This window comes from Dama dama, chromosome 9 (genome assembly GCF_033118175.1).
Source record: "Dama dama isolate Ldn47 chromosome 9, ASM3311817v1, whole genome shotgun sequence".
NCBI classification, from domain to species: domain Eukaryota; kingdom Metazoa; phylum Chordata; class Mammalia; order Artiodactyla; family Cervidae; genus Dama; species Dama dama.
The window spans coordinates 85,230,986-85,254,029 of record NC_083689.1 but is presented as its reverse complement, the minus strand read 5'-3'; the positions used below and the strand labels follow the sequence as shown (position 1 = coordinate 85,254,029).

General features: G+C 36.9%; 1 protein-coding gene across 3 annotated transcripts in view; it reads left to right on the top strand.

Annotated features, from left to right (window-relative positions):
* The window catches only part of EDIL3 (EGF like repeats and discoidin domains 3), a 457,861-nt gene that overhangs the window by 306,960 nt on the left and 127,857 nt on the right, over positions 1-23,044 (top strand). For all 3 annotated transcript variants that reach the window (XM_061151964.1, XM_061151963.1, XM_061151962.1), the window contains 3 exons: positions 10,781-10,936; positions 12,456-12,600; positions 21,001-21,185. In XM_061151964.1, the coding sequence (XP_061007947.1) occupies positions 10,781-10,936; positions 12,456-12,600; positions 21,001-21,185 (486 nt within the window). The remainder of the gene's footprint in view (positions 1-10,780; positions 10,937-12,455; positions 12,601-21,000; positions 21,186-23,044) is intronic.

The window sequence follows — 23,044 nt, the reverse complement described above, 5'->3', positions numbered from 1 at the left end:
TTTATAATATGATGAAGCTTATGTTAAGATGTAATTGGTTTGCTACTGTAATATTTGATTAATATGTTTATTATGATTATAATAGTTCTTTTAAAAATCAAATATTTCTAAAATGTGTTATCTTCATTTTTAATACAGTAAGCATTTTTATGTGTGTGTGTGTGTGTGTGTGTGTGTGTCCCACAGTGTCAGATGTGAGTGCATTTGCTTTTTAGGGCCCTCAGTAATTTTTAAGAGTAAAGGAGTCTTGAGATCTGAACGTATGAGAACTAGTGCACTGAATAACGTGCCGGTCTTTGACATTACAAATATCAAAGGCTGCCACCTTTCTATTAACCTTCCCTGTGATGTACTTGGTTGAACAGAAACCTTTAATTTCTTTTTGGAGCCAATTTCATTCTTTCCTTCACATTTTGTACTTTTCTGGTCTTCTTAAAAGAACATTTTCTTTAACTTCAGGGTCATAAAAATATGTGTCTACATTTTCTCCTATTAGATGAATAGTGTTACTTTTCACATTTGGTCTTTAGTACATTCCAATCCAACTTCATTTTTCTCTACATAGAGAATCAATTTTCCCAGCACCATTTACTAAATAATCTGTCCTTTCCCCACTGACTTGTAATGCTGCCTCAAGTGTAAATACATATTTTAGTCTCTCTTTGGATCCCCCTTCCAATTCATGTGTATTTTTTCCTACCTATGTGCTGCTGTTGTTCAGTCGCCCATTTGTGTTGAACTCTTTGCGACCCCTTGGACTGCAGCATGCCAGGCCTCCCTGTCCCTCACCATCTCCCGAAGCTTGCCCACGTTCATGTCCATTGCATCGAAGATACCATCCAACCATCTCATCCTCTGATGGCCCTCTTCTCTTTCAGCCCTCAGTCTTTCCCAGCATCTGGGACTTTTCCAATGAGTCAGTTATTCACATAGGGTGACCAAAATACTGCTGCTTCAGCTTCAGCATCAGTCCTTCCAACCAGTATTCAGGGTTGATTTCCTTCTAGATTGACTGGCTCGATCTCCTTGCTATCCAAGGGACTCTCAGGAGTCTTCTCCAGCACCACGGTTCAAAGGCATCAATTCTTCGGCACTCCGCCTTCTTTATGGTTCAGCTCTCACAACTCTACGTGATCACGGGGAAGACCATAGCCTTGACTATATGGACCTTTGTTGACAGAGTAATGTCTCTGCTTTTCAATACACTGTCTAGGTTTGCCACAGTTTTCCTGCCAAGAGGCAATTGCCTTCTAATTTCATGGCTGCAGCCACCACTCGCAGTGATTTTAGAGTCCAAGAAGAGGAAATCTGTCACTGCTTCCACCTTTTCCCCTTCTATTTGCCATGAAGTGATGGGACTGAATGCCATGATCTCTTTTTTTTTAATGTTTAGTTATAACCAGCTCTTTCACTCTCCTCCTTCACCCTCATCAAGAGGCTCTTTAGTTTCTCTTTGCTTTCTGCCATTAGAGTGGCATCATCTGCATATCTGAGGTTGTTGATGTTTCTCCCACCTGTCTTGATTCCAGCTTGTAACTCCTCCAGCTGGCATTTCTCAATGTGCTCAGCATATAGATTAAACAAGCAGGGTGACAGCAGACAGCCCTGTCGTACTCCTTTCTCTATCTTGAACCAATCAGTTGTTCCATACAGGGTTCTAACTTTTGCTTCTTGACCAGCATACAGGTTTCTCATGAGACAGGTAAGATGGTCTGGGTATTCCTATGTGCTAGTACCACATTACTTTTATTTCACATGGTCTTGGAATTCTTAATACATAGCAGACTTCTCCCATTTTATTACTTATTTTCAAAGATTCATTTTGCTATTAATGGAAGCTTGTCAAGGTATCATTCAAAATAAAAAAGTGTAGATTTTTAGAATAAAATTTTTATGGCAAATTTACAGATTTGAAAGAATAAATTTATTGTATTATCTCATCCATTAAAATTCATACTGGTATTCTATAAGATCTTCTAGTTGAAAAAATATTCTCCAAAAAAAAAATATTCTCCATAAATCATATTAATTAATTATTTTTGAGGTAAATTTCTAGGTATTTTATAATTAGTTTGGTATTATAAATAGCATCTTATCATTTTTTTCACTTTATTTTTTTTCACTTTAATTGTATGTGTATTTTGAATAGGTAAGACACCTACACATTAGAAGTTTCAATGTGTAGATTGTAATAAACACAGAAGATTATAATAAAATTCTTCCTACTTCTCTCTCTTCAAGATATCTGTTTACTTCTGTTTGAAACTATTGTTAGGCAGTTTCTTGTTTTTGCTTTCAGAATTATAATTATATACAAGAAAATATGCATATCTATTATTTGCCCTTTATAGTAAAGAGGAGTATGCAGTGTCCCTTGTCCTGTTACTTTCTCTTCTCACGCGATTTCCAGATAATTGTAGATCTGCTTTGATAGCACACCAAAACTTGAAAGCAGTAGTTTCTTAAATTGCATCCCAAGATCTCTCTCTCCTCTCCTTGTCCGCTTCCTCTCCTTCATTCCTGTTCTTTTGTCTTACAACTGAAATGTATTCATTTTCTGGACTTCTCCATAATAAAATGGCTTAGACCCCTATAGACAGACATTTTAAATTGTTTGAAATTGTGTTATACATAGCACTGCAGGGGACAACTTTGTACCCAGAGAACAACTTGGTACCTACATCATTTTGCCTATACATGATTATACTTGTAGCTAACATTCCTAGAGTAAATTGGTGACTTTAAGAAAATATACATTTGTCATTTTGTTTCAAGTCACTAAATTGTCCTTCATAAAAGACTCTGTCATTTATACTCTCACCACGAATGTATATGCTTGCCTATTTCTTTATACTTTTGCTTACTGTATGATTTTTTTTTTTTTTTTTTTTTTTTGCTTTTTGCTCTTGTGAAAGGTGAATTTTAGTAACCTGGGGTAGATTTAATTTGATTTATATGAGTAAGATTGAGTATCTTTCATATGTTTAATATTCATATGTATTTCCTTAGATGTCAGCTAGTGAAATCCTTTGCTCATTTTATCCACTAATTTGAGTATTGTTTATTTCGTATGCAAAATTTCCTTATATACTGGGATCTATTTACTGATTTTCTCTTCTGTTTTATTGATCAGTCTGCCTTTACATGTGCCAGGATCATGCTATTTTGATTATTTATATTATATTTTCCTTTGATAATTATTGATACAGATTAATTAAATGTGGATCTTAAGCAAACTGGCAGAACTTTTTAATTAATCTTTATTATTTTTAATTTCTCTTAAATTTTCAAAGTAAATTTTTATATCATCTGCCAATATGAACAATATCTTTATCCCATCCCATTGCCTTTTAGAAAGGATTTCATAACCTGTCTTTCTGCTCACTGCTGTCTTCTTCAACTGTGACTCTTTGCTTGAAGTAGCCCCAATGGGAACTTGTTCAATTTCATTTTAAACTTCATGTTACTTTATATTTTTTATTCTCATTATTTCCAATTGGTTCTTATTTATATACTTGGTTCTGTCCTATGTTCCCAAAACTTCTTTATCTTAGAGATTTTTAAAAAAAATATGAAGCCTTAACTTGCCACTTTTAAATTATTTTTTTCTATATTAGTTCTTTTTTTTCTTCTTCTTTTCCTGAAAGTGTTGTTTTTTATTAATATTTTAGCTAGTGATATACCTAGAGGGAAAGGTGAAACCCATGCCCTAGCTTCGTTATTCCAAGTGAATTGACTATGGCTGTATTCAACTAAAATCTGTCTTCTCCCTGCAGAAGACCTTGTCTACTCCAGATATTGCTTTTACCAGGACCTCCATCCCTCTGTTTTACTTTCTTAATCCATGGACAAGGAGTGTGGTACAGAAGGTGAAGCAATCAGGTCTTTTAGTGACTATGGGCTCCTCATTCCCACCTGACCCCCCATAGGCAATAGGCTGGAAATGGGAAAATTGGGGAGGAGCCAGGCAAACAAAATGAAAATGAGATATGGCACATCTAGAAAGCTCTTCCCTCAGTTGCCTGTTTTCATCAGAATTGGCCCCTGGAGTTCCTCTGTGCACACCCCAGACACACAAACATGCACTAGTCTCAAAGACTCCTGAGGGTTTCCCAAGGTTTTTTATGTTAGAGTTTGATCAGTCTCAGAAGGCTTTCTGTCCTAGAATATATTTGATGTTGGATTCAGCAGAGAGAGCTAGAAGCCCATGCTAGTTTGCCATCTTGTCAGGAACTCATTGATTTCCCCCTTTCCCCCATGTTGAATCTAATGGTTAGATTTACACACACACACAGAGGCACGCACATGTAAACATATTAGCCCTGAATGTCTTATTAGTACATAGCTTTGGAAGTTGATTTCAAAAAAATTTTTTAATATGGTTATTATGATTATCAGCTCACATAAGGGAAGAACATGGTAAAGGAATGCTCCTTTTCATTTAAAGAACAAAAAAGCTAAAAATCAACCCAAAAAAGCAACCATAGAGCTTTCTGGGCGGCAGGTGTTACGAAATTTCTGCATGCATTCTATCATGTAATTTTCACACATAAGAATTCTATTAAAATTCCTTTTACTGGGGAGGAAATTAAATTTCAGAAAGCTTAGACAAGTTGTTGAAGATTATATTGGTGCGAAGTGGAAAAAATCAGGGCTGAAACTATCAGTCTTTTGTTTTTTTTTTTTTTGTCTTCTGCCTGGGCTTTGCCTGGATTCTAGGCATTCTAGGTCCAGATTATGTTTCTTAATATTTACATTAATACAGGGAAAGCAGTTCACTCAAAATACCTTAGAATGTAAATACTTTTATTTTTTAAGGACATGCAGTGTACCTACTATCCAGTGGAAAAATAATTTCTATGAAACAAGATAAATAAATGAAAATATTTTATTGCATATCCAAACATCAATCAAGGTCACAGGAAGTAACTTTAGAATTTCTTATGGAATCCCCATTCTTTAGTATATTTAGACCTTCATACAGGCAGAAAAAAACAGAATAGAAATCAGATCACTTTCTGGCCAATGTTATTTTACAAAGAATCACAAAAATCCCTAAATAATGTTGGAGTAGGATGAAAGGGAATTGCTTGTAGTAAGTTTTGTGGTAGAGATGTTTCTAAAATCAGGTGATAACCTTCTTCCAAGGCTTAGTTTATTTCTCGCAGTAGTATAGATTCCTGGTATTTAAATTTGAATATGAACATGACAGTGAAATCATAGCTCTTTTATATATGATTTTCTTATTATTCCTAGCTTAATAGTGCTAGATAGAGGAGAACTCAAAAGCCTAAAACTTAATAATTGCTAATAACTCCTGAACCAGTATTCTGTGAATCACTTTTTGGTTTTTATTTTTTATTTGATGAAAACAGTACTGAAATTTAATTACAAATACCTACTTAAAATGTTTAGTATATGAAAGGAGAATTCCATGACAGAGGAGCCTGGTTTAGTCCATGGGGTCACAAAGAATCAGACACGACTGAGCAACTAACACCTTTAATTTCAACTACTTAAAACAGATACAACCCGAGGAGGGTGCTGCTTTACTTTCTGGAGTTCCAGCTCCTTGAGATATATATTCAGAGCTTATAAATATTAAAGCAAATAAGAATCTTTTAAAACATCATTTCTGCCATGACTTAGAAACATGTACTCAGATTTTCATTTTTTGATTGTTACCCAACTTGAGCTTCAGAAAAATTAGTCAACAGCTCATCAGCTGAAACTCTAGCAGAGATAATTTGGCCATCTACAAGACGGTGTAAACAAGAAAATTGAAACAAGATAAAAGATAATTGAAAAAGGAATGTTCAGCACTTTCAAGTGGAATTTGGCTTCCAAAATGGGAGGAAATTTTATTCATAATGTCCAGTGTTTGTTATATATATTAGAAAGATTTAGACTATGAAGACTCTCCATTTGAAAAAAGATGAATGCTTATATAAGGTAGTGGATGAATATGGCTTTTTCACAGCATTGTGCTCATTTACCTAATATGTTAAGATAGTCTCTTTTGGAGCTTATCTTTTCCTAATCTAGCAATTAAAATTCCCAAATCATTCTTTAGAGAACTAATTGAGATTAAAGAGTAATAAGTAAAATTTACCTTGATGGTGAATATTCTCTTATTTGTACCTCCAGACAAAAATGGGACATAAAATATATTCATGTCAGTGATTTTGATGTCTTAAGGACTAAAATGAGAGAAGCAAAATTGGATATATGAGTCAACTCAATTGGCCCTGTTGGAGAAAAAAGGACCCACAGGCCCAGAAATTAATTAGAAAAATATCATTTAAAGGTTTGCATTACAGGAGTGAAAGATGGGCATGCTCGCCTATCAGAAGCTGGGGACCATTCACCCCAGTTCTTTAGCTCATCCAATTTGTGGATTTTCTTTATACACAACTAAGACACAGAATCGAGGAAGACAAAGACCCTGATGCTGGGAGAGATTTCAGGCAGGAAGAGAAGGGGATGACAGAGGATGAGATGGTTGGATAGCATCACCGACTCAATGGACATGAGTTTGAGCAAGCTCCGGGAGATGGTGAAGGACAGGGAAGCCTGGTGTGCTGCAGTCCATGCGGTTGCTAAGGGTCAGTCATGACTAGGCAAAAGAACAACAATAACAAAGACAGAGATTCATTTTGTGAACATTAGTTGGGGAAGAACAATCTGAGATAGAAGATGAAATTTAAGGAAACTCAGAATAGAGAGGAAAGTGGACTGTGCCATGTTAGCAAAATTTCAGAAGCTGGACAGGGCACTGACTACGTGAAGGATTCAGGATTTCCCTTAACATGTAAAACACGTGTAAGATCTATGTGCTGTGCTAAGCCACTTCAGTCATGTCTGACTCTTGGTGACCCCTGTGGACTGTAGCCTGCCAGGCTTCTCTGTCCTTGGGATTCTCCAGGCAAGAATACTGGAGTGGGTTGCCATTTCCTTCTACAAAGAATCTTTCCAACTCAAGGATAGAACCTGTCTCTTATGCCTCCACCTACATTGACAGGTGGGTTCTTTACCACCAGTGCCACCTAGGAAGCCCCTTAAAATCTATAAATCCAGGGAAATAAAAGATTGTAGACTTTTAGAACTAACACCCAAAAAAGAGGTCCTTTTCATTATAGGGGACTGGAATGCAAAAGTAGGAAGTCAAGAAGCACCTGGAGTAACAGGCAAATTTGGCCTTGGAGAACAGAATGAAGCAGGGCAAAGCCTAATAGAGTTCTGCCAGGAGAACGCACTAATCATAGCAAACACCCTCTTCCAAGAGAAGACTTCCAAAAGAGGACTCTACACATTGACATCACCAGAGAGCCCACACCAAAATCAGATTAGTTATATTCTTTGCAGCCAAAGGCAGAGAAGCTCTATACAGTCAGCAAAAACAAGACTGGGAGCTGACTGTGGCTCAGATCATGAACCCCTTATTACCAAATTCAGACTTAAATTGAAGAAATTGGGGAAAACCACTAGACCACGCAGGTATGCCCTAAATCAAATCCCTTATGATTATACAGTGGAAGTGAGAAATAGATTTAAGGGACTAGATCTGAAAGACAGAGTGCCTGAAGAACTATGGACCAAGATTCGTGACCTTGTATAGGAAACAGGGAGCAAGACCATCCCCAAGAAAAATAAATGCAAAAAAGCAAAATGGCTGTCTGAGGAGGCCTTACAAATAGCTGTGAAAAGAAGAGAAGCGAACAGCAAAGGAAAAAGGAAAGACATACCCATCTGAATGCAGAGTTCCAAACAATAGCAAGAAGAGATAGGAAAGCCTTCCTCAGTGATCAGTGCAAAGAAATAGAGGAAAATAATAGAATGGGAAAGTCTAGAGCTCTCTTCAAGAAAATAAGAGATACCAAGGGAACATTTCATGCAAAGATGGGCTCAATAAAGGACAGAAGTGGTATGGACATAACAAAAGCAGAAGATATTAAGAAGAGGTGGCAAGAATACACAGAAGAACTGTACAAAAAAGATCTTCACGACCCAGATAATCACAATGGTGTGATCACTCACCTAGAGCCAGACATCCTGGAATGTGTTTGGGCCTTAGGAAGCATCACTATGAACAAAGCTAGTGGAGGGGATAAAGTTCCAGTTGAGCTATTTCAAATCCTAAAAGATGATGCTGAGAAAGTGCTGCACTCAATATGCCAACAAATATGGAAAACTCAGCAGTGGCCACAGGACTGGAAAAGGTCAGTTTTCATTCCAATCCCTAAGAAAGGCAATGCCAAAGAATGCTCAAATTACTACACAAGTGCACTCATCTCACATGCTAGCAAAGTAGTGCTTAAAATTCTCCAAGCCAGGCTTCAGAAATACGTGAACCATGAACTTCCAGATGTTCAAGCTGGTTTTAGAAAAGGCAGAGGAACCAGAGATCAAATTGCCAACATCCACTGGATCATCGAAAAAGCAAGAGAGTTCCAGAAAAACATCTATTTCTGCTTTATTGACTATGCCAAAGCCTTTGACTGTGTGGATCACAATAAACTGTGGAAAATTCTGAAAGAGAATTGGAATACCAGACCACTTGACCTTCCTCTTGAAAAATCTATATGCAGGTCAGGAAGCAACAATTAGAACTGGACATGGAACAACAGACTGGTTCCAAATAGGAAAAGAAGTATGTCAAGGCTGTATATTGTCACTCTGCTTATTTAACTTATATGCAGAGAACATCATGAGAAATGCTGGGCTGGAGGAAGCACAAGCTGGAATCAAGATTGCTGGGAGAAATATCAATAACCTCAGATATGCAGATGACACCACCCTTATGGCAGAAAGTGAAGAAGAACTAAAGAGCCTTTTGATGAAAGTGAAAGAGGAAAGTGAAAAAACTGGCTTAACTCAACATTCAGAAAACTAAGATCATGGCATCCAGTCCCATCACTTCATGGCAAATAGATTGGGAAACAGTGGAAATAGTGGCTGACTTTATTTTAGGGGGCTCCAAATTCACTGCAGATGGTGATTGAAGCCATGAAATTAAAAGACGCTTACTCCTTGGAAAGAAATTTTTGACCAACCTAGACAAAATATTAAAAAGCAGATACATTACATTGCCAGCAAAGGTCCATCTAGTCAAGGTTATGGTTTTTCTAGTAGTCATGTATGGATGTGAGAGTTGGACTGCGAAGAAAGTTGAGCACCGAAATATTGATGCTTTTGAACTGTGGTGTTGGAGAAGACTCTTGAGAGTCCCTTGGACTGCAAGGAAATCCAACCAGTCCATCCTTAAGGAGATCAGTCCTGTGTGTTCACTGGAAGGACTGATGTTGAAGCTGAAACTCCAATACTTTGCCCACCTCATGCAAAGAACTAACTCATTTGAAAAGACCTTGATGCTAGGAACGATTGAAGGCAAGAGGAGAAGGGGACGACAGAGGATGAGATGATTGGATGGCATCACCGACTCAATAGACATGAGTTTGGGTAAACTCTGGGAGTTGATAATGGACATGGAGGCCTGGTGGCCTGCAGTCCATGGGTTCGCAAAGAGTTGGACACAACTGAGCGACTGAACTGAATTGAGCTGAACTGAGACTTTTTAATAAGTTACAGGTTTGTCTGGGGTGCAAACTCCATGGATTGCTTTTGTGGTTCCAATTTTTGACTTTTTAAATATATGACATGAATGTACATATTTTTAAAAAGTGATTCTAGAAGAGCTGGTGTCTTCATATACAACCTCTGCCATTTCGTATGTTAACTCTCATAGTCCCATCAGAGAGTAGAAAGCCCTTACCACTTGAATGTGAAGATTTCCTGATTTCTCTGGAAATGGTCTGTGAATTATACCAATTTAAATCTCTTATACTGTGTTATCATTAATATTAATAATTAAGAGAGGAGAGCTTTATAGCAATTTGTCAAGACCATTAAAACATTATCTTTCTTCCGAACTTGAGATTTTAAAGACATCATAAAGGCATTTTAAAGTGAATGTAACAGTTTTTAATGTTTGCTATATATGTAGAAAATATTTTTCTTACACAGTAGCATTTAATGAATTATTATGTTGTGTTAAAAGGAAATTTCTATTTAAATATGAGAAAAATGTTGAAAAACTTCTTAGGTGATAATTATGCTATAGCAAACTATTATATTATGACTTGGAATGGGGAGAAAATATGGAGAAAAAACATCAGTTAGAACATCTCCATATAATGGCAAGTATTTGGTGAAAAACTCTCCATGACGAGTGTGTACTTAACACACAGGAGAAACTACAGTATAAAGATTCAGAAACCGAAGATATGTTTGTATTTGTTTTTTGTCACCATTGTTGTCTTTCCTTTTTTTTTTTTTTTATTCTAACATTCAAAGATCTCAGGGATTTGCATGTTTTAAATTAAGGAAATTTCTTGAAGTCTAAAGCAGTTGAGACACAGTAACAGTTATTTTGGTATTAGTTTCATGATAACATCATTGAGGTTATTTTGAGGAGATAATATGCTCATTTTTCACTTTGCTAACACATACTTACATATCATAATCATCAAATGCTTTCAATACTTATATTTTGGGGACATATTACTCTTCTTAAAACTTGTTCATATATATTGCTTTACTTTAAAAATAAAAAGTACACCATTAGAGAAAGGCATTTTGAAGCTAAGCTTGATATAGACTTGTTTTGTACTATTTTAAATCTTCACTAATAAATAAAAATGTACCATTTTCAAATATGATACTGTAAGCATTGTTATCTGAAAGCAGTGAAATTATAGTTGATTGTGCCTTATCTCCTCAGATCAATTTACAAAGAAAAATGAGAGTTACTGGTGTGATTACTCAAGGAGCCAAGAGGATTGGAAGTCCAGAGTATATCAAATCCTACAAAATAGCCTATAGTAATGATGGAAAGACTTGGACAATGTACAAAGTGAAAGGCACCAATGAAGACATGGTAAGACTTCCATGTCATGCTTAATTTGAATGTAACCTGTCATATGTAATCTATTACCAGTGACTACTGCATATTCAGAAGTAGTCTTATGTTTTTGAAAATAAATTTATAATTTTTTAATAGAAAAAAATGTAAAAACAGTGTTATGGAGAGGGTAAGGAGTTATCCCAAATTATCAGTGTATAGTAGCGACCATTTAAATCTTCCTCAGATTTTAATTAGTGGGCCTATAAACACTTTATCACAAGGTTAGCATAGTCCTATGCATGAGAGTTAAGTTTTATTTCAACAATAGTCAGCTTTAAATTTCATTTTATTGCTTTGATAGATCATCCCTCTCCTTTAATAAATATAGATCAAAACTGTTAATTTTGAAGAAAAAATAAAATTTTTAAAGAGAAACACCAAGTTATAGGAAAGATAAATATCTTTCTATACTTAATATCTTAATATTGGAAGAAATTTTTATTATTCAGCAGAATAAAGTATTTTAGAGGAGTATTTATCTGTGTGCATCTTCCATAAGGATATTCAGTATCTCCTTTGCCCTTTCATATATTTCCAATTTTTTAATTAATTTTAACACAAATTTCTAATTAAAAAAAAAATCAGCACTATAGCTCATTCTGTTTAAAACTGAGTCATTAAAATAGACTGATAAATTTTATGAAAGATTTTTTTAATTACCTTATTAAATGAATGTAAATAGGTTTTTTGATTACTGGGTTATATAAAAGATAAAGTGAAATGAGATTTAAAGGAATTAAAAATAACACATTTTAGAGATAAATTGATTTTTCACTGGAGATATATATAAAGAAATATGAGTCTTTTATCCAGTGATATGGGACTTGAGGACTGAGACCCTAAAGCATCATAAATTTGATCACAGCTTTAGAGAAACTAAGTGGTCAGGAAACAACATTGAAGGCTGGTTCCTAAAACAACATATGGAATTACTAAGTAGCAAAATGAACAGATAGACCCAGATCCCGGACTAAGTTGAGGAAGCATTTCCCTTTAGAAGCATTCCATTCTAAAGGACTGGACTTAAATTGATAAGCCCAACATAGGAGGGTATCGATTAAGCCATAGGTTACAGTGGTTTACAGCTTTAATGAGGATTCTATCTATAGGTTTTAGATTTGCTTCTGATGGCAAAATAAGCTAAAGTTGCTTAGTCATGTCCGACTCTTTGCGACACCATGGGCTGTTTAGTCCATGGAATTCTCCAGGCCAGAACACTGGAGCGGGTTGCCTTTCCCTTCTCCAGGGGATCTTCCCAACCCAAGAATTGAACCCAGGTCTCCCATGCTGCAGGCAGATTCTTTACCAGCTGAGCCACAAGGGAAGCCTGATGGCAAGGTGCTGTCCAAATGCTCCAGACCTCTAAATTATTTAATCCAATCTTTGAGGGATTTGGTTGGGTAGGATATAGGGTCAATATTTGAAAATAGGTTTGTTTTTTTTTTAAAAAGCTGCAATTAATAATTTTAAACTCTGTTCTTTCTTTATATAGGTATTCCATGGAAATGTTGATAACAACACACCCTATGCTAACTCTTTCACACCCCCCATAAAAGCTCAATATGTGAGACTCTATCCCCAAGTTTGTCGGAGGCATTGCACTTTGAGAATGGAACTTCTTGGATGTGAACTGTCAGGTGAGTCTCATGTTATCTATTTTTGTACTCTCTTTAAAGGAAAACAAAGCACAATTACATGTAGTGTGTTGCTAGCTTGAAGCTTTTCAATATTCATAGATACTCATTTTTGCTACAAAATGTCTAGGACTTGGTTCAGTGAGAAGGAGCAAGAGGGAGAGAGAAAAAGATAAACAGGTTCTAAAACACACTACATAATAGGATTAATATAGAAGGGGCAATGTGTTTCTTTTAGTGGTCAAAGAAAATACAACCAATTTTTACTGGAAACTCTTGTCAAATTAAAATGTGTCTTTTTAATTTTAATAGCAACTATGATTTATGTTTTATGACAAAATTTCAGTGAAAATTGGAATCTGCCTGACCTCATAAATTGCAGTTACATTTAATCTATACAGCATAGAAAAGTAAGCTTTTTGTTTGTACATCTACCATAAGCATTTAGTTTCATCTTTTTTTTTTCTTTAGGTTTTTCAAAACATGTAAATTTGTCATTGTTTCCAAGAAGACAATACTTTAAAAACCAAGATTGCTACTATAAATTCCTAGATCATTATTATCTAGCAACTTACCTATTACCCAAAAAGTGGTTTTTAAACACAAAGATAACTACCAAAGGACTCAAATTTAAATAATCCTAGTCCTCCTGGAGCTTCAGGACTAGATATAAAAATGAAGACTTCATGACTGGGTCTCTCAGTTGTTCACTTTCAATCTAGCTATGTTCTGAACGACACAGAAAATCTTGCCCAGGCATTTCGCTGTGCTATATTTTTCATGGTGGTTCTTACATTTCTGTCATCAACATTTACAACTCTCTTTGTCACTATGGCCTGAAATTTTGTTGAAACTACTGTGTTTTTAAGAAAACTAAATAGGCATGTGTGTCCCACTTTTTAGTATAACCTCCAAGTATGAGAGACTTTTATATTTACAGACATTCCATTTAGTTAAAAATAGGACACATCCCTGCAAAGAGACAACTGAGAGCATTTTATTCATTTCAGAATGTTGCATATAATGGTTAAAATGCACACTTTATATCTATTTACCTTCTTGTTTATTTGTGATGTTAAGAAAGGGAATGGTTTTTAAGGAAATGCAAGTGACTGTTCAAAACAACCAAACTTTAAATGAACCCTTTTACATTGAAAGGAATTAGAGGCACTTGGGCAGATGAGTGAATCTATTTTAAGAATCACATTTTCATACTATATATGGGTTTCCTTTATGAAGCAATCAATGGTTCAGATTTAGTACCATTAATTATCCCAATAGGGACGTTTTCCCTGTTTTGGTAATTCGAGCAGGCTTACTGACTCCCCGTAAATCTGGCAGAATTATTGCTGCACAGTGTTTATTTTGCGTGTGGCTGCATCACCACAGGCCAGTATCATCCTGAACTCATTCATCATAAAGCAATCAAGAGGAAGCCCTTGTGTGATGAAGTCTGCTGCAAGTTCTATGCTTTTTAGTTGGTGAACATCACCTTCCCCAATTTTTCAGTCTTTAGATTCATGAAGGCCAGTCTCAGACATGGTACAGTTTACACCCTTAAGATATGAATATGTTTTACTTTCAAGTTTGACACGAGGTTATACCTGACCCTTTATGGATTTTTACATTTTCAGAAAGAAGTCATACCCCATCTCCTGACCCCACAAATTGATTTTTTAAAAGTATGCAGGGAATAATATCTCTTAAGGAATGTTTATAAAAGCTAGGGCACCTCAACTGTAAAAATAATCAGTTGTGTTGTTAATACTTTATTCTGTTCAGCTATTGTCCATAACATGGATACACATTGTCCATGCTGGTGAAAGAGTTAATTTATATGTATAAAATATTATGGAAGAGAAGGAAAATTCATGGTCTGAGGCAAATTGGCAGGAGAGGCTAGCTATAACACTTGGCAATAAACAGTAACATAATATACCAAACAATTTCCCACAGTCCAGTGCAACAGTGTTTAGCCCTAGGCTGCCTTATAGCAGTCAATAAACTGTTATAAGATCTCTCAGCATAGGAGATAGCAGTTAATCATTTCCCAGACACTTAAAAAAGAAACTTCCCCAATATTCTCTGAAAGAGATGTGACTTAAGATGCTTAGAATGAAATGGATCATGATCATAATTAGTAGAGGAATAATCATTCATTCATTCTTTGAACAAATTATTCAGCACTTCCTCTGGGCTAAGTGGTGGACAATAAAGTGGGCAATGAAATGAATTCTGTGGCTAAGCAGAAGTGGTCAAAGTAAAGGTGCTCCTTTTCTATCCAATACATCAAGTACTGTGTTATATCACAAAAGGAGAAAAACAAAAATGTTTCCATTCACTTGTGTCTCTTCCAAGAGCCAAGTAAGCAATTGTACAATGTTCCCATGGCAAGGTAGGAAGAGGACAGAGAGTTGGTGGTGATGATAGATGAACAAGTCAGAAGTCAGACTGACTATTATTATTATCAGTCATAATACAGAGAATGCGTGTTAATTTAGAACTGCTTGAAGACAAGCAGCATGCTACTAAGACTTTAGAACTTTCTGGAATCTTTGAGATTTATCATGAATTTTTGAGGATATTAGCAGTTGGTCATGAATTTTTTTCTTTTCTAGAATTTATATTTAGAATCTAGAACCATTTATGAGACCTGCGGAATAGGTCTCCTATGGCAGCAAGATTTGAGCTAAGACATCCAATTGGCTGAACCTCTCTGTCAGTTTTTGTCATTTTGCATAGATAAGAGTTTCCTAGAAGGTGCAGGTGAAGGCAAACATGGAAGAGCCTCAAGAAGGAAGAACTGATTTAGATTGACTAGAACAGAAAGCAAGTAATTGTAGTTAAGAACTAGTGTTATCAAAGAAGAGTGTAAGCCACCTCTCTTAGACTACACTTAAAACACTTAGTTTTAGAAACCGCAGTCAGTCATAATATATTCTTTAATACCCACTTATATGCCGACTTGTGGCTTTAACACTGTCACCTGTTGCAGTGAATTTTATGGAAATAATAAATCAGCTAACATTTGCTGAATGCTAGCTACATGTCAGCACTGTTTCTAAATAGTTGATGAACTACTTTTTAAAAATACCTCTTTTTTTTTTTTATTTATTTATTTATTTATTTATTTTTTCAGTGGGTTTTGTCATACATTGACATGAATCAGCAATAGATTTACACGTATTCCCCATCCCGATCCCCCCTCCCACCTCCCTCTCCACCCGATTCTTCTGGGTCTTCCCAGTGCACCAGGCCCGAGCACTTGTCTCATGCATCCCACCTGGGCTGGTGACCTGTTTCACCATAGATAATATACATGCTGTTCTTTCGCAATATCCCACCCTCACCTTCTCCCACAGAGTTCAAAAGTCTGTTCTGTACTTCTGTGTCTCTTTTTCTGTTTTGCATATAGGGTTGTCGTTACCATCTTTCTAAATTCCATATATATGTGTTAGTATGCTGTAATGTTCTTTATCTTTCTGGCTTACTTCACTCTGTATAATGGGCTCCAGTTTCATCCATCTCATTAGAACTGGCCTATTATCCTTCTCCATCAGAGTACAGATAGAGTGAAAACCACAATCACAGAAAACTAACCAAACTGATCACATGGATCACAGCCTTGTCTAACTCAATGAAACTATGAGCCGTGCCATGTAGGGCCACCTAAAACGGGTGGGTCATTGTGGACAGTTCTGACAAAACATAGTCCACTGGGGAAGGGAATGGCAAACCACTTCAGTATTCTTGCCTTGAGAATTCCATGAATAGTATGAAAAGGCAAAAAGAGATGACACTGAAAGATGAACTCCCCAGATTGGTAGGTGCCCAATATGCTACTGGGGAAGAGTGGAGAAATAACTCCAGAAAGAATGAAGGGGCTGAGCCAAAGCAAAAACGATGCCCAGTTGTGGATGTGACTGGTGATGGAAGTAAAGTCCAATACTGCATAGGAACCTGGAATGTTAGGTTGATGAATCAAGGTAAATTGGAACTGGTCAAAGAGGAGATGTCAAGAGTGAACATCAACGTTTTAGAATTCAGTGAAATACAGTGGACCAAAATGGGTGAGTTTCATTCAGATGACCATTACATCTACAACTGTGGGCAAGAATCCCTTAGAAGAAATGGAGTAGCCCTCTTAGTCAACAAAAAGTACAAATGCAATATTTGGATGCAATCTCAAAAATGAAAGAATGATCTCTCTTCTCTTCCAAGGCAAATGATTCAATATCACAGTAATCCAGGTCTATGCCCGAAATCTTCCCTGATAACTCAGTTGGTAAAGAATCAGCCTGCAATGCAGGACACCCCAGTTCAATTCCTGGAGAAGGAATAGGCTACCCACTCCAGTATTCTTGGGCTTCCTTGTGGCTCAGCTGGTAAAGAATCTGCCTGCAATGCGGGAGACCTGGGTTTGATCCCTGGATTGGGAAGATCCCTTGGAGAAGGGAAAGGCTACCTGCTCCAGTATTCTGGCCTGAGAATTCCATGGACTGTATAAGTCCATAGGGTTGCAAAGAGTTGGACATGACTGAGTGGCTTTCTGGGAAAGATTGAGGGCAGGAGGAGAAGGGGATAACAGAGGATGAGATTTATTGGATGGCATCACAGACTCAATTGACATGAGTTTGGGTAAACTTCAGAAGTTGGTGATGGACAGGGAGGCCTGGCATGCTGCATTCATGGGGTCGCAAAGAGTCAGATGCAACTGAGCGACTGAACTGAACTGAACTGAGCTGAGTGGCTTTCACTTTTCATGCCCCAGATACTAATGCCAAAAAAGCTGAATGGTTCAATGGCAACCTAAAAGACCTTCTAAACTTCCAACAAAAAAGATGTCCTTTTCATCATAGGGGACTGGAATGCAAAAGTAGGAAGTCAAGAGATCCCTAGAGTAACGGACAAGTTTGGCCTTCGAGTACAAAATTAACAAGGCAAAGGTAACAGAGTTCTGCCAAGAGAATGCACTGGTCAGAGCAAATACCCTCTTCCAACAACACAAGAGATGACTCTATACTTGGACATCACCAGATGGTCAATAACAAGATCAGGTTGGTAATATTCTTTGCATCCGAAGATGGAGAAGCTCTATACAATCAGCAAAAACAAGACTGTGAGCTGACTGTAGCTCAGATCTTGAACTTCTCATTGCAAAATTCAGATTTAAATTGAAGAAAGTAGGGGAAACCACTAGACCATTCAGGTCTGACCTAAATCAAATCCGTTGTGATTACACAGTTAAAGTGATGAATAGATTCGTGTGATTTGATCTGATGGAATGCCTGAAGAGCTGTGGACGGGGGTTCATAAGATTGTACAAGACACATGGATCAAAACCATCCCCCCAAAAAAGAAATGCAAAATGGCAAAATGGTTGTTCAAGAAGGCTGTACAAATTGCTGAAAAAAGTAGAGAAGCCAAAGGTAAAAGAAAAAAGGAAAGATATATTCATCTGAGTGCAGAATTCCAAAGAATAGCAAGGAGAGATAAGAAAGCCTTCTTAAGTGATCAAAGCAAAGAAATAGAGGAAAGCAATAGAATAGGAAAGACTAAAGATCTCTTCAAGAAAATTAGAGATACAAAGGGAACATTTCATGCAAAATGGGAACAGAAAAGGACAGAAATGGTATGGACCTAACTGAAGCAGAAGATATTAAGAAGAGGTGGCAAGAATATACAGAAGAACTATACAAACATATCTTAAATAACCACACTGGTGTGATCACCCACCTAGAACCAGACATCCTGGAGTAAGAAGTCAAGTGAGCCTTAGGAAGTGTCACTGCAAACAAAGCTAGTGGAGGTGATGAAATTCGATCTGAGTTATTTAAAATCCTAAAAGATGATGCCATGAAAGTGCTGCACTCAATATGCTAGCAAATATGGAAAACTCAGCAGTGGCCGGAAGACTGCAAAAGGTCTGCTTTCATTCCAATTTCAAAGAAAGGCATTGCCAAAGAATGTGCAAACTACCGCACAGTTTCACTCATCTCACACACTAGCGAAATAATGCTCAAAATTTTCTAAGCTAGCCTTCAATAGTACATGAACTGAGAACTTCCAGATGTTCAAGCTGGATTTAGAAAAAGCAGAGGAACCAGAGATCAAATTACCAATATCCATTGAAAAAGCATTGAATGGATCATTGAAAAAGCAAGAGAATTCCAGAAAAACATTTACTTCATTGACTACACTGAATCCTTGGACTCTGTTGATCACAACAAACTGTGGAAAATTCTTAAAGAGATAAGAATACCAGACCATCTTACCTGCCTCCTGAGAAACCTGTATGCAGGTCAAGAAACAACAGTTAGAACCAGACATAAAGCCAAGGACTGGTTCCAAATGGGGAAAGGAGTACGTCAAGGCTGTATATTGTCACCCTGCTTATTTAACTTATATGCAGAGAAGTGCCAGGCTGGATGAAGCACAAGCTGGAATCAAGATTGCTGGAAGAAATATCAGTCACCCCAGATATGCAGATGATACAACCCTTATTGCAGAAAGTGAAGAGAGCCTCATCAAAGAGCCTCTTGATGAAAGTGCAAGAGGGGAGTGAAAAAGTTGGCTTAAAACTCAACATTCAGAAAACCAAGATCATGGCATCTGGTCCCATCACTTCATGGCAAATAGATGGGGAAACAATGGTAACAGTGACAGACTTTATTTTCTTGGGCTTCAAAATCACTGCAGATGGTGACTGCAGTCATGGAAGAAAAGTTATGACCAACCTAGACAACATATTAAAAAGCAGAGACATTACTTTGCTGACAAAGGTCCGTCTAGTCAAAGCTATGATTTTTCCAGTAGTCATCAATGGATGTGAAAGTTGAACCATAAACAAAGCTGAGTGCCAAAGAATTGGTGCTTTTAACCTGTGTTGTTGGAGAAGACTCTTGAGATTCCCTTGGACTGCAAGGAGATCCAACCAGTGAATCCTAAAGGAAATCAATCCTGAATATTCATGGAAGGACTGATGCTGAAACTGAAGCTCCAATACTTTGGCCACCTGATGCAAAGCCTGACTCATTGGAAAAGACCCTGATACTGGGAAAGATTGAAGGCAGGAGGAGAAGGGGATGACAGAGGATGAGATGGTTGGATGGCAATACCGACTCAATGTATGTGAGTTTGAGCAAGCTCTGGGAGTTGGTAATGGACAGGGAGGACTGCTGTCCTACAGCCCATGGGGTCACAAAGAGTTGGACATGTCTGAGTGACTGAACTAAACTTATTATTATCACCATTTTACAGATGATAAGACAGGCACAAACAGGTTTAGTAATAGGTACAAGGCAACACAGCTAGTAAGTCAAGCGCCAGTAGAGTGTGAAGAGATGGCATTGATCAGAGAAGCCTCCTATTTTATCTTGGTTTTCTTGATGATCACACTACCTTGTGTGTTCTTTGGCCAAAATGTAAAATTTTACAAATGAAGGTTCAGCTGCTGTCTAATGTAATCATAGAATCACACTACATTTTACAAGGTTCATGAATGTAATTTTGTCACAGTTGCAACTCAAGATTACAAAATCCTGTGGATATGTACACACACACATGGACTAGATTTTTCAAAGACAAACAAACCCAAATTTCCACCATGTCACACCTGAAAATATATGTGGCAGATTTGAGAATCTTCAAAAAATATCCACGACTAAAATTTACTGAGTATGATCGAAACACAAAAGTTTTTGAAAAGGCTGTCCGGTCGTGGTTTTTGCTAGAATTAGCTCATCTCTTCTGTTACCTATTAGTTTAAATTTTATACTAGCACAATGCAGGGCACATGGTAAACACTGAATGAATAATAGCTTCTTACCTTCCAAAACAAGCCATATTGGTACTATAAGAGTCACTGATAACGATTAACAGGCTTCTTGGAAAATAAAATGCTGTCCAGTTTAGAATATACCATTGGAACAGTTTGTGAAAATGACATTGTCCTGGGAGAATTTTCATTTGCAGTGTTATAGAAACAGATAAAAGAAAACCAAATATATTTTCTGAGAAAATGTTCCAATTTTAAGGACAAAATGAAACTGTTGAAAACCAGGGGTGCGTCATGAGGCTATCAGTAATGAGAGGAGAGAGCATTTCAACATTGTTTTCATTGTGCAAAGTCATATATCAGAGAAAAGTAGTTTGAATTGTCTGTCTTGTTTTCAATTTTTCCAAAATATACTCAGACAAAATAGTTTGAATTGGCTATCTTGTTTTTCGATTTTGTTTCAGATTTATTTCTGATTATAGCCTTTTTTTGAATTTAGATGCTCTCTCTTTGGGGGAATGAATAGCATTATGCTTAATCTTCTCTTGCCTATCTAAAATGAATGCTGCAGACTTTCAGGGTGATAAATTATTTTTCTCATGGCGCCCTTCTCATTTTTCTCCCAGGCTGTTCTGAGCCTCTGGGGATGAAATCAGGACATATACAAGACTATCAGATCACTGCCTCCAGCATCTTCAGAACTCTCAATATGGACATGTTCACTTGGGAACCAAGGAAAGCCCGGCTGGACAAGCAGGGCAAAGTGAATGCCTGGACCTCCGGCCACAATGACCAATCACAGTGGCTACAGGTAATATTTTCTAAAAATGTCTCACAACCCACTGTCATTCTTCCTTGTAAGATTTCCTGTTGGTTAGGTGACTGTCGGAGTCATTACCTTCATGCTAATTTAAATGCGTCTTCCTGTTTGGCTTAACTAAATGGGTAAAACAAAAATTCCTTATGAATCCATTTTCATGTGTTGTTTTTACTCTCATGTTGATTTATAGATGCTACTGTCAGATTGAGGCAGCAGAGTGAACCAAATCTCACTATGTATAGGTCAATTCAATTGATTATGTGATCATTTGCATTTTAACTCTCATCTCTTCTAATGCTCTGTGTCAATATTGGTTTGAAAGCATCACAGCAGAAATCCAAACCACCTTGAAATCATGCCACTGACCCGCAGATTGTTCCCATAGAATCATGACTCATGGGTTATTAGCCCTTTACCTGTGGTTGCTAAGCAATGGAATGATTTGATAACATTCTCATAAGAGTGCTTGCTTATAGAAGGAAAACATAGAGTGTGTTTATCATTTGCAAATGAGGTAAGGTTACAGTCAGTGCTTTTTAAAACAACCTTCTTGAAATGTACTTATTTGTGGAGTACTTTTAAGTAGGGACAAATTTGTTAATGTCTTCTGTGGCAAAGAAAAGTAAGACAGCTTAATTCCATCATAAGCTCATTTTATTTGAGAAAGATGAGTTCTCCTCTTACTGATTTTTATGCTGCATTTATGAGTTTCAAAGTTGTGGTAATTCATTGTATTTCTGGAAATAACAAAAACAATTACAATAGCAAATCTCACACCTCATCAAGCCAAATTTGCACATATGAAATTGTTCTTACCAAGTCATCTGAAAGTTCTAATAGTCTCTTCTTTCTTGACCTTACTTTTCCCTATTCTTACTTTTCACTATTCTTATTTTTTTTCTTTACTGTCCCGTGACATTCTGTCTGGATCTTTATTGATCTGAAGCTTTATTAAGGTCTCACATTACCATATACTATACATAATTATGTATGTCTTCCTCCTTTTACTATTCTTTGAGCTTTTTGAAGGTAGGTTTTATATACATACATAAAACAGTCAATATTTATCGCCCCACAGCCCAGCCTTATGTCCTTGTGTATAAGCAGCAGTACTACTAAATGAAATAATTCACTTGATAAATGTTTGTGATGCACCTGTGAAGCATCACATAGCATGATAAATAGTGATGGCACAGAAGCGAGCAACACAGTTTGTATTCCTGAGACATCACCTGTTTCATAAACCATATTCTTATTTGGTTTGGATGACACCACACTTTGTTTATCTTCATCCTTTTAGCTGATACTTCCACTGTCCTTCTCCAGGCCACCCTTCCAAGTTTGTTATCTTCCTAACAACCTCACTCTCACCAGCTCCATACACTCACCTTAACTAATTTAGCTAGAACTGGTTATTTCAACTACTGGAATGGATTCAACTGCTTTAACATTCTATTACTTCTCACCATTCCCACTGCCACTTCCAAGATCTAGGCTACTGCCCTCTTTCACCCAGGTTTTTGCAGAAGCCTCCTAACCAGCCTTCTGGCTTCTGGCCTTACTCTCTAAAAACCTATTTCCAAGATTGCCATCTGTGTGAATTTTTTCCGAAGTGTAGATGTGATTCTTTTACTCCTTTTTAAAACCCTTCAGTTGTTCCCTCTCAGCCACAGAATAAAGGACAGCTTCCTTAAGATAGCCTGAAAATCTGTTTGTGAGTTGGCCTCAATTCATCTCTCACCACCCTTCTAAATTTGCTTCAGTTTCTCAAACTAAACAGCACTATCTCTCTCTTCCCCTTCCTTTATAAATATCCTCTTCCTGGAGAAAGAATGGAAAGAACACCTCTG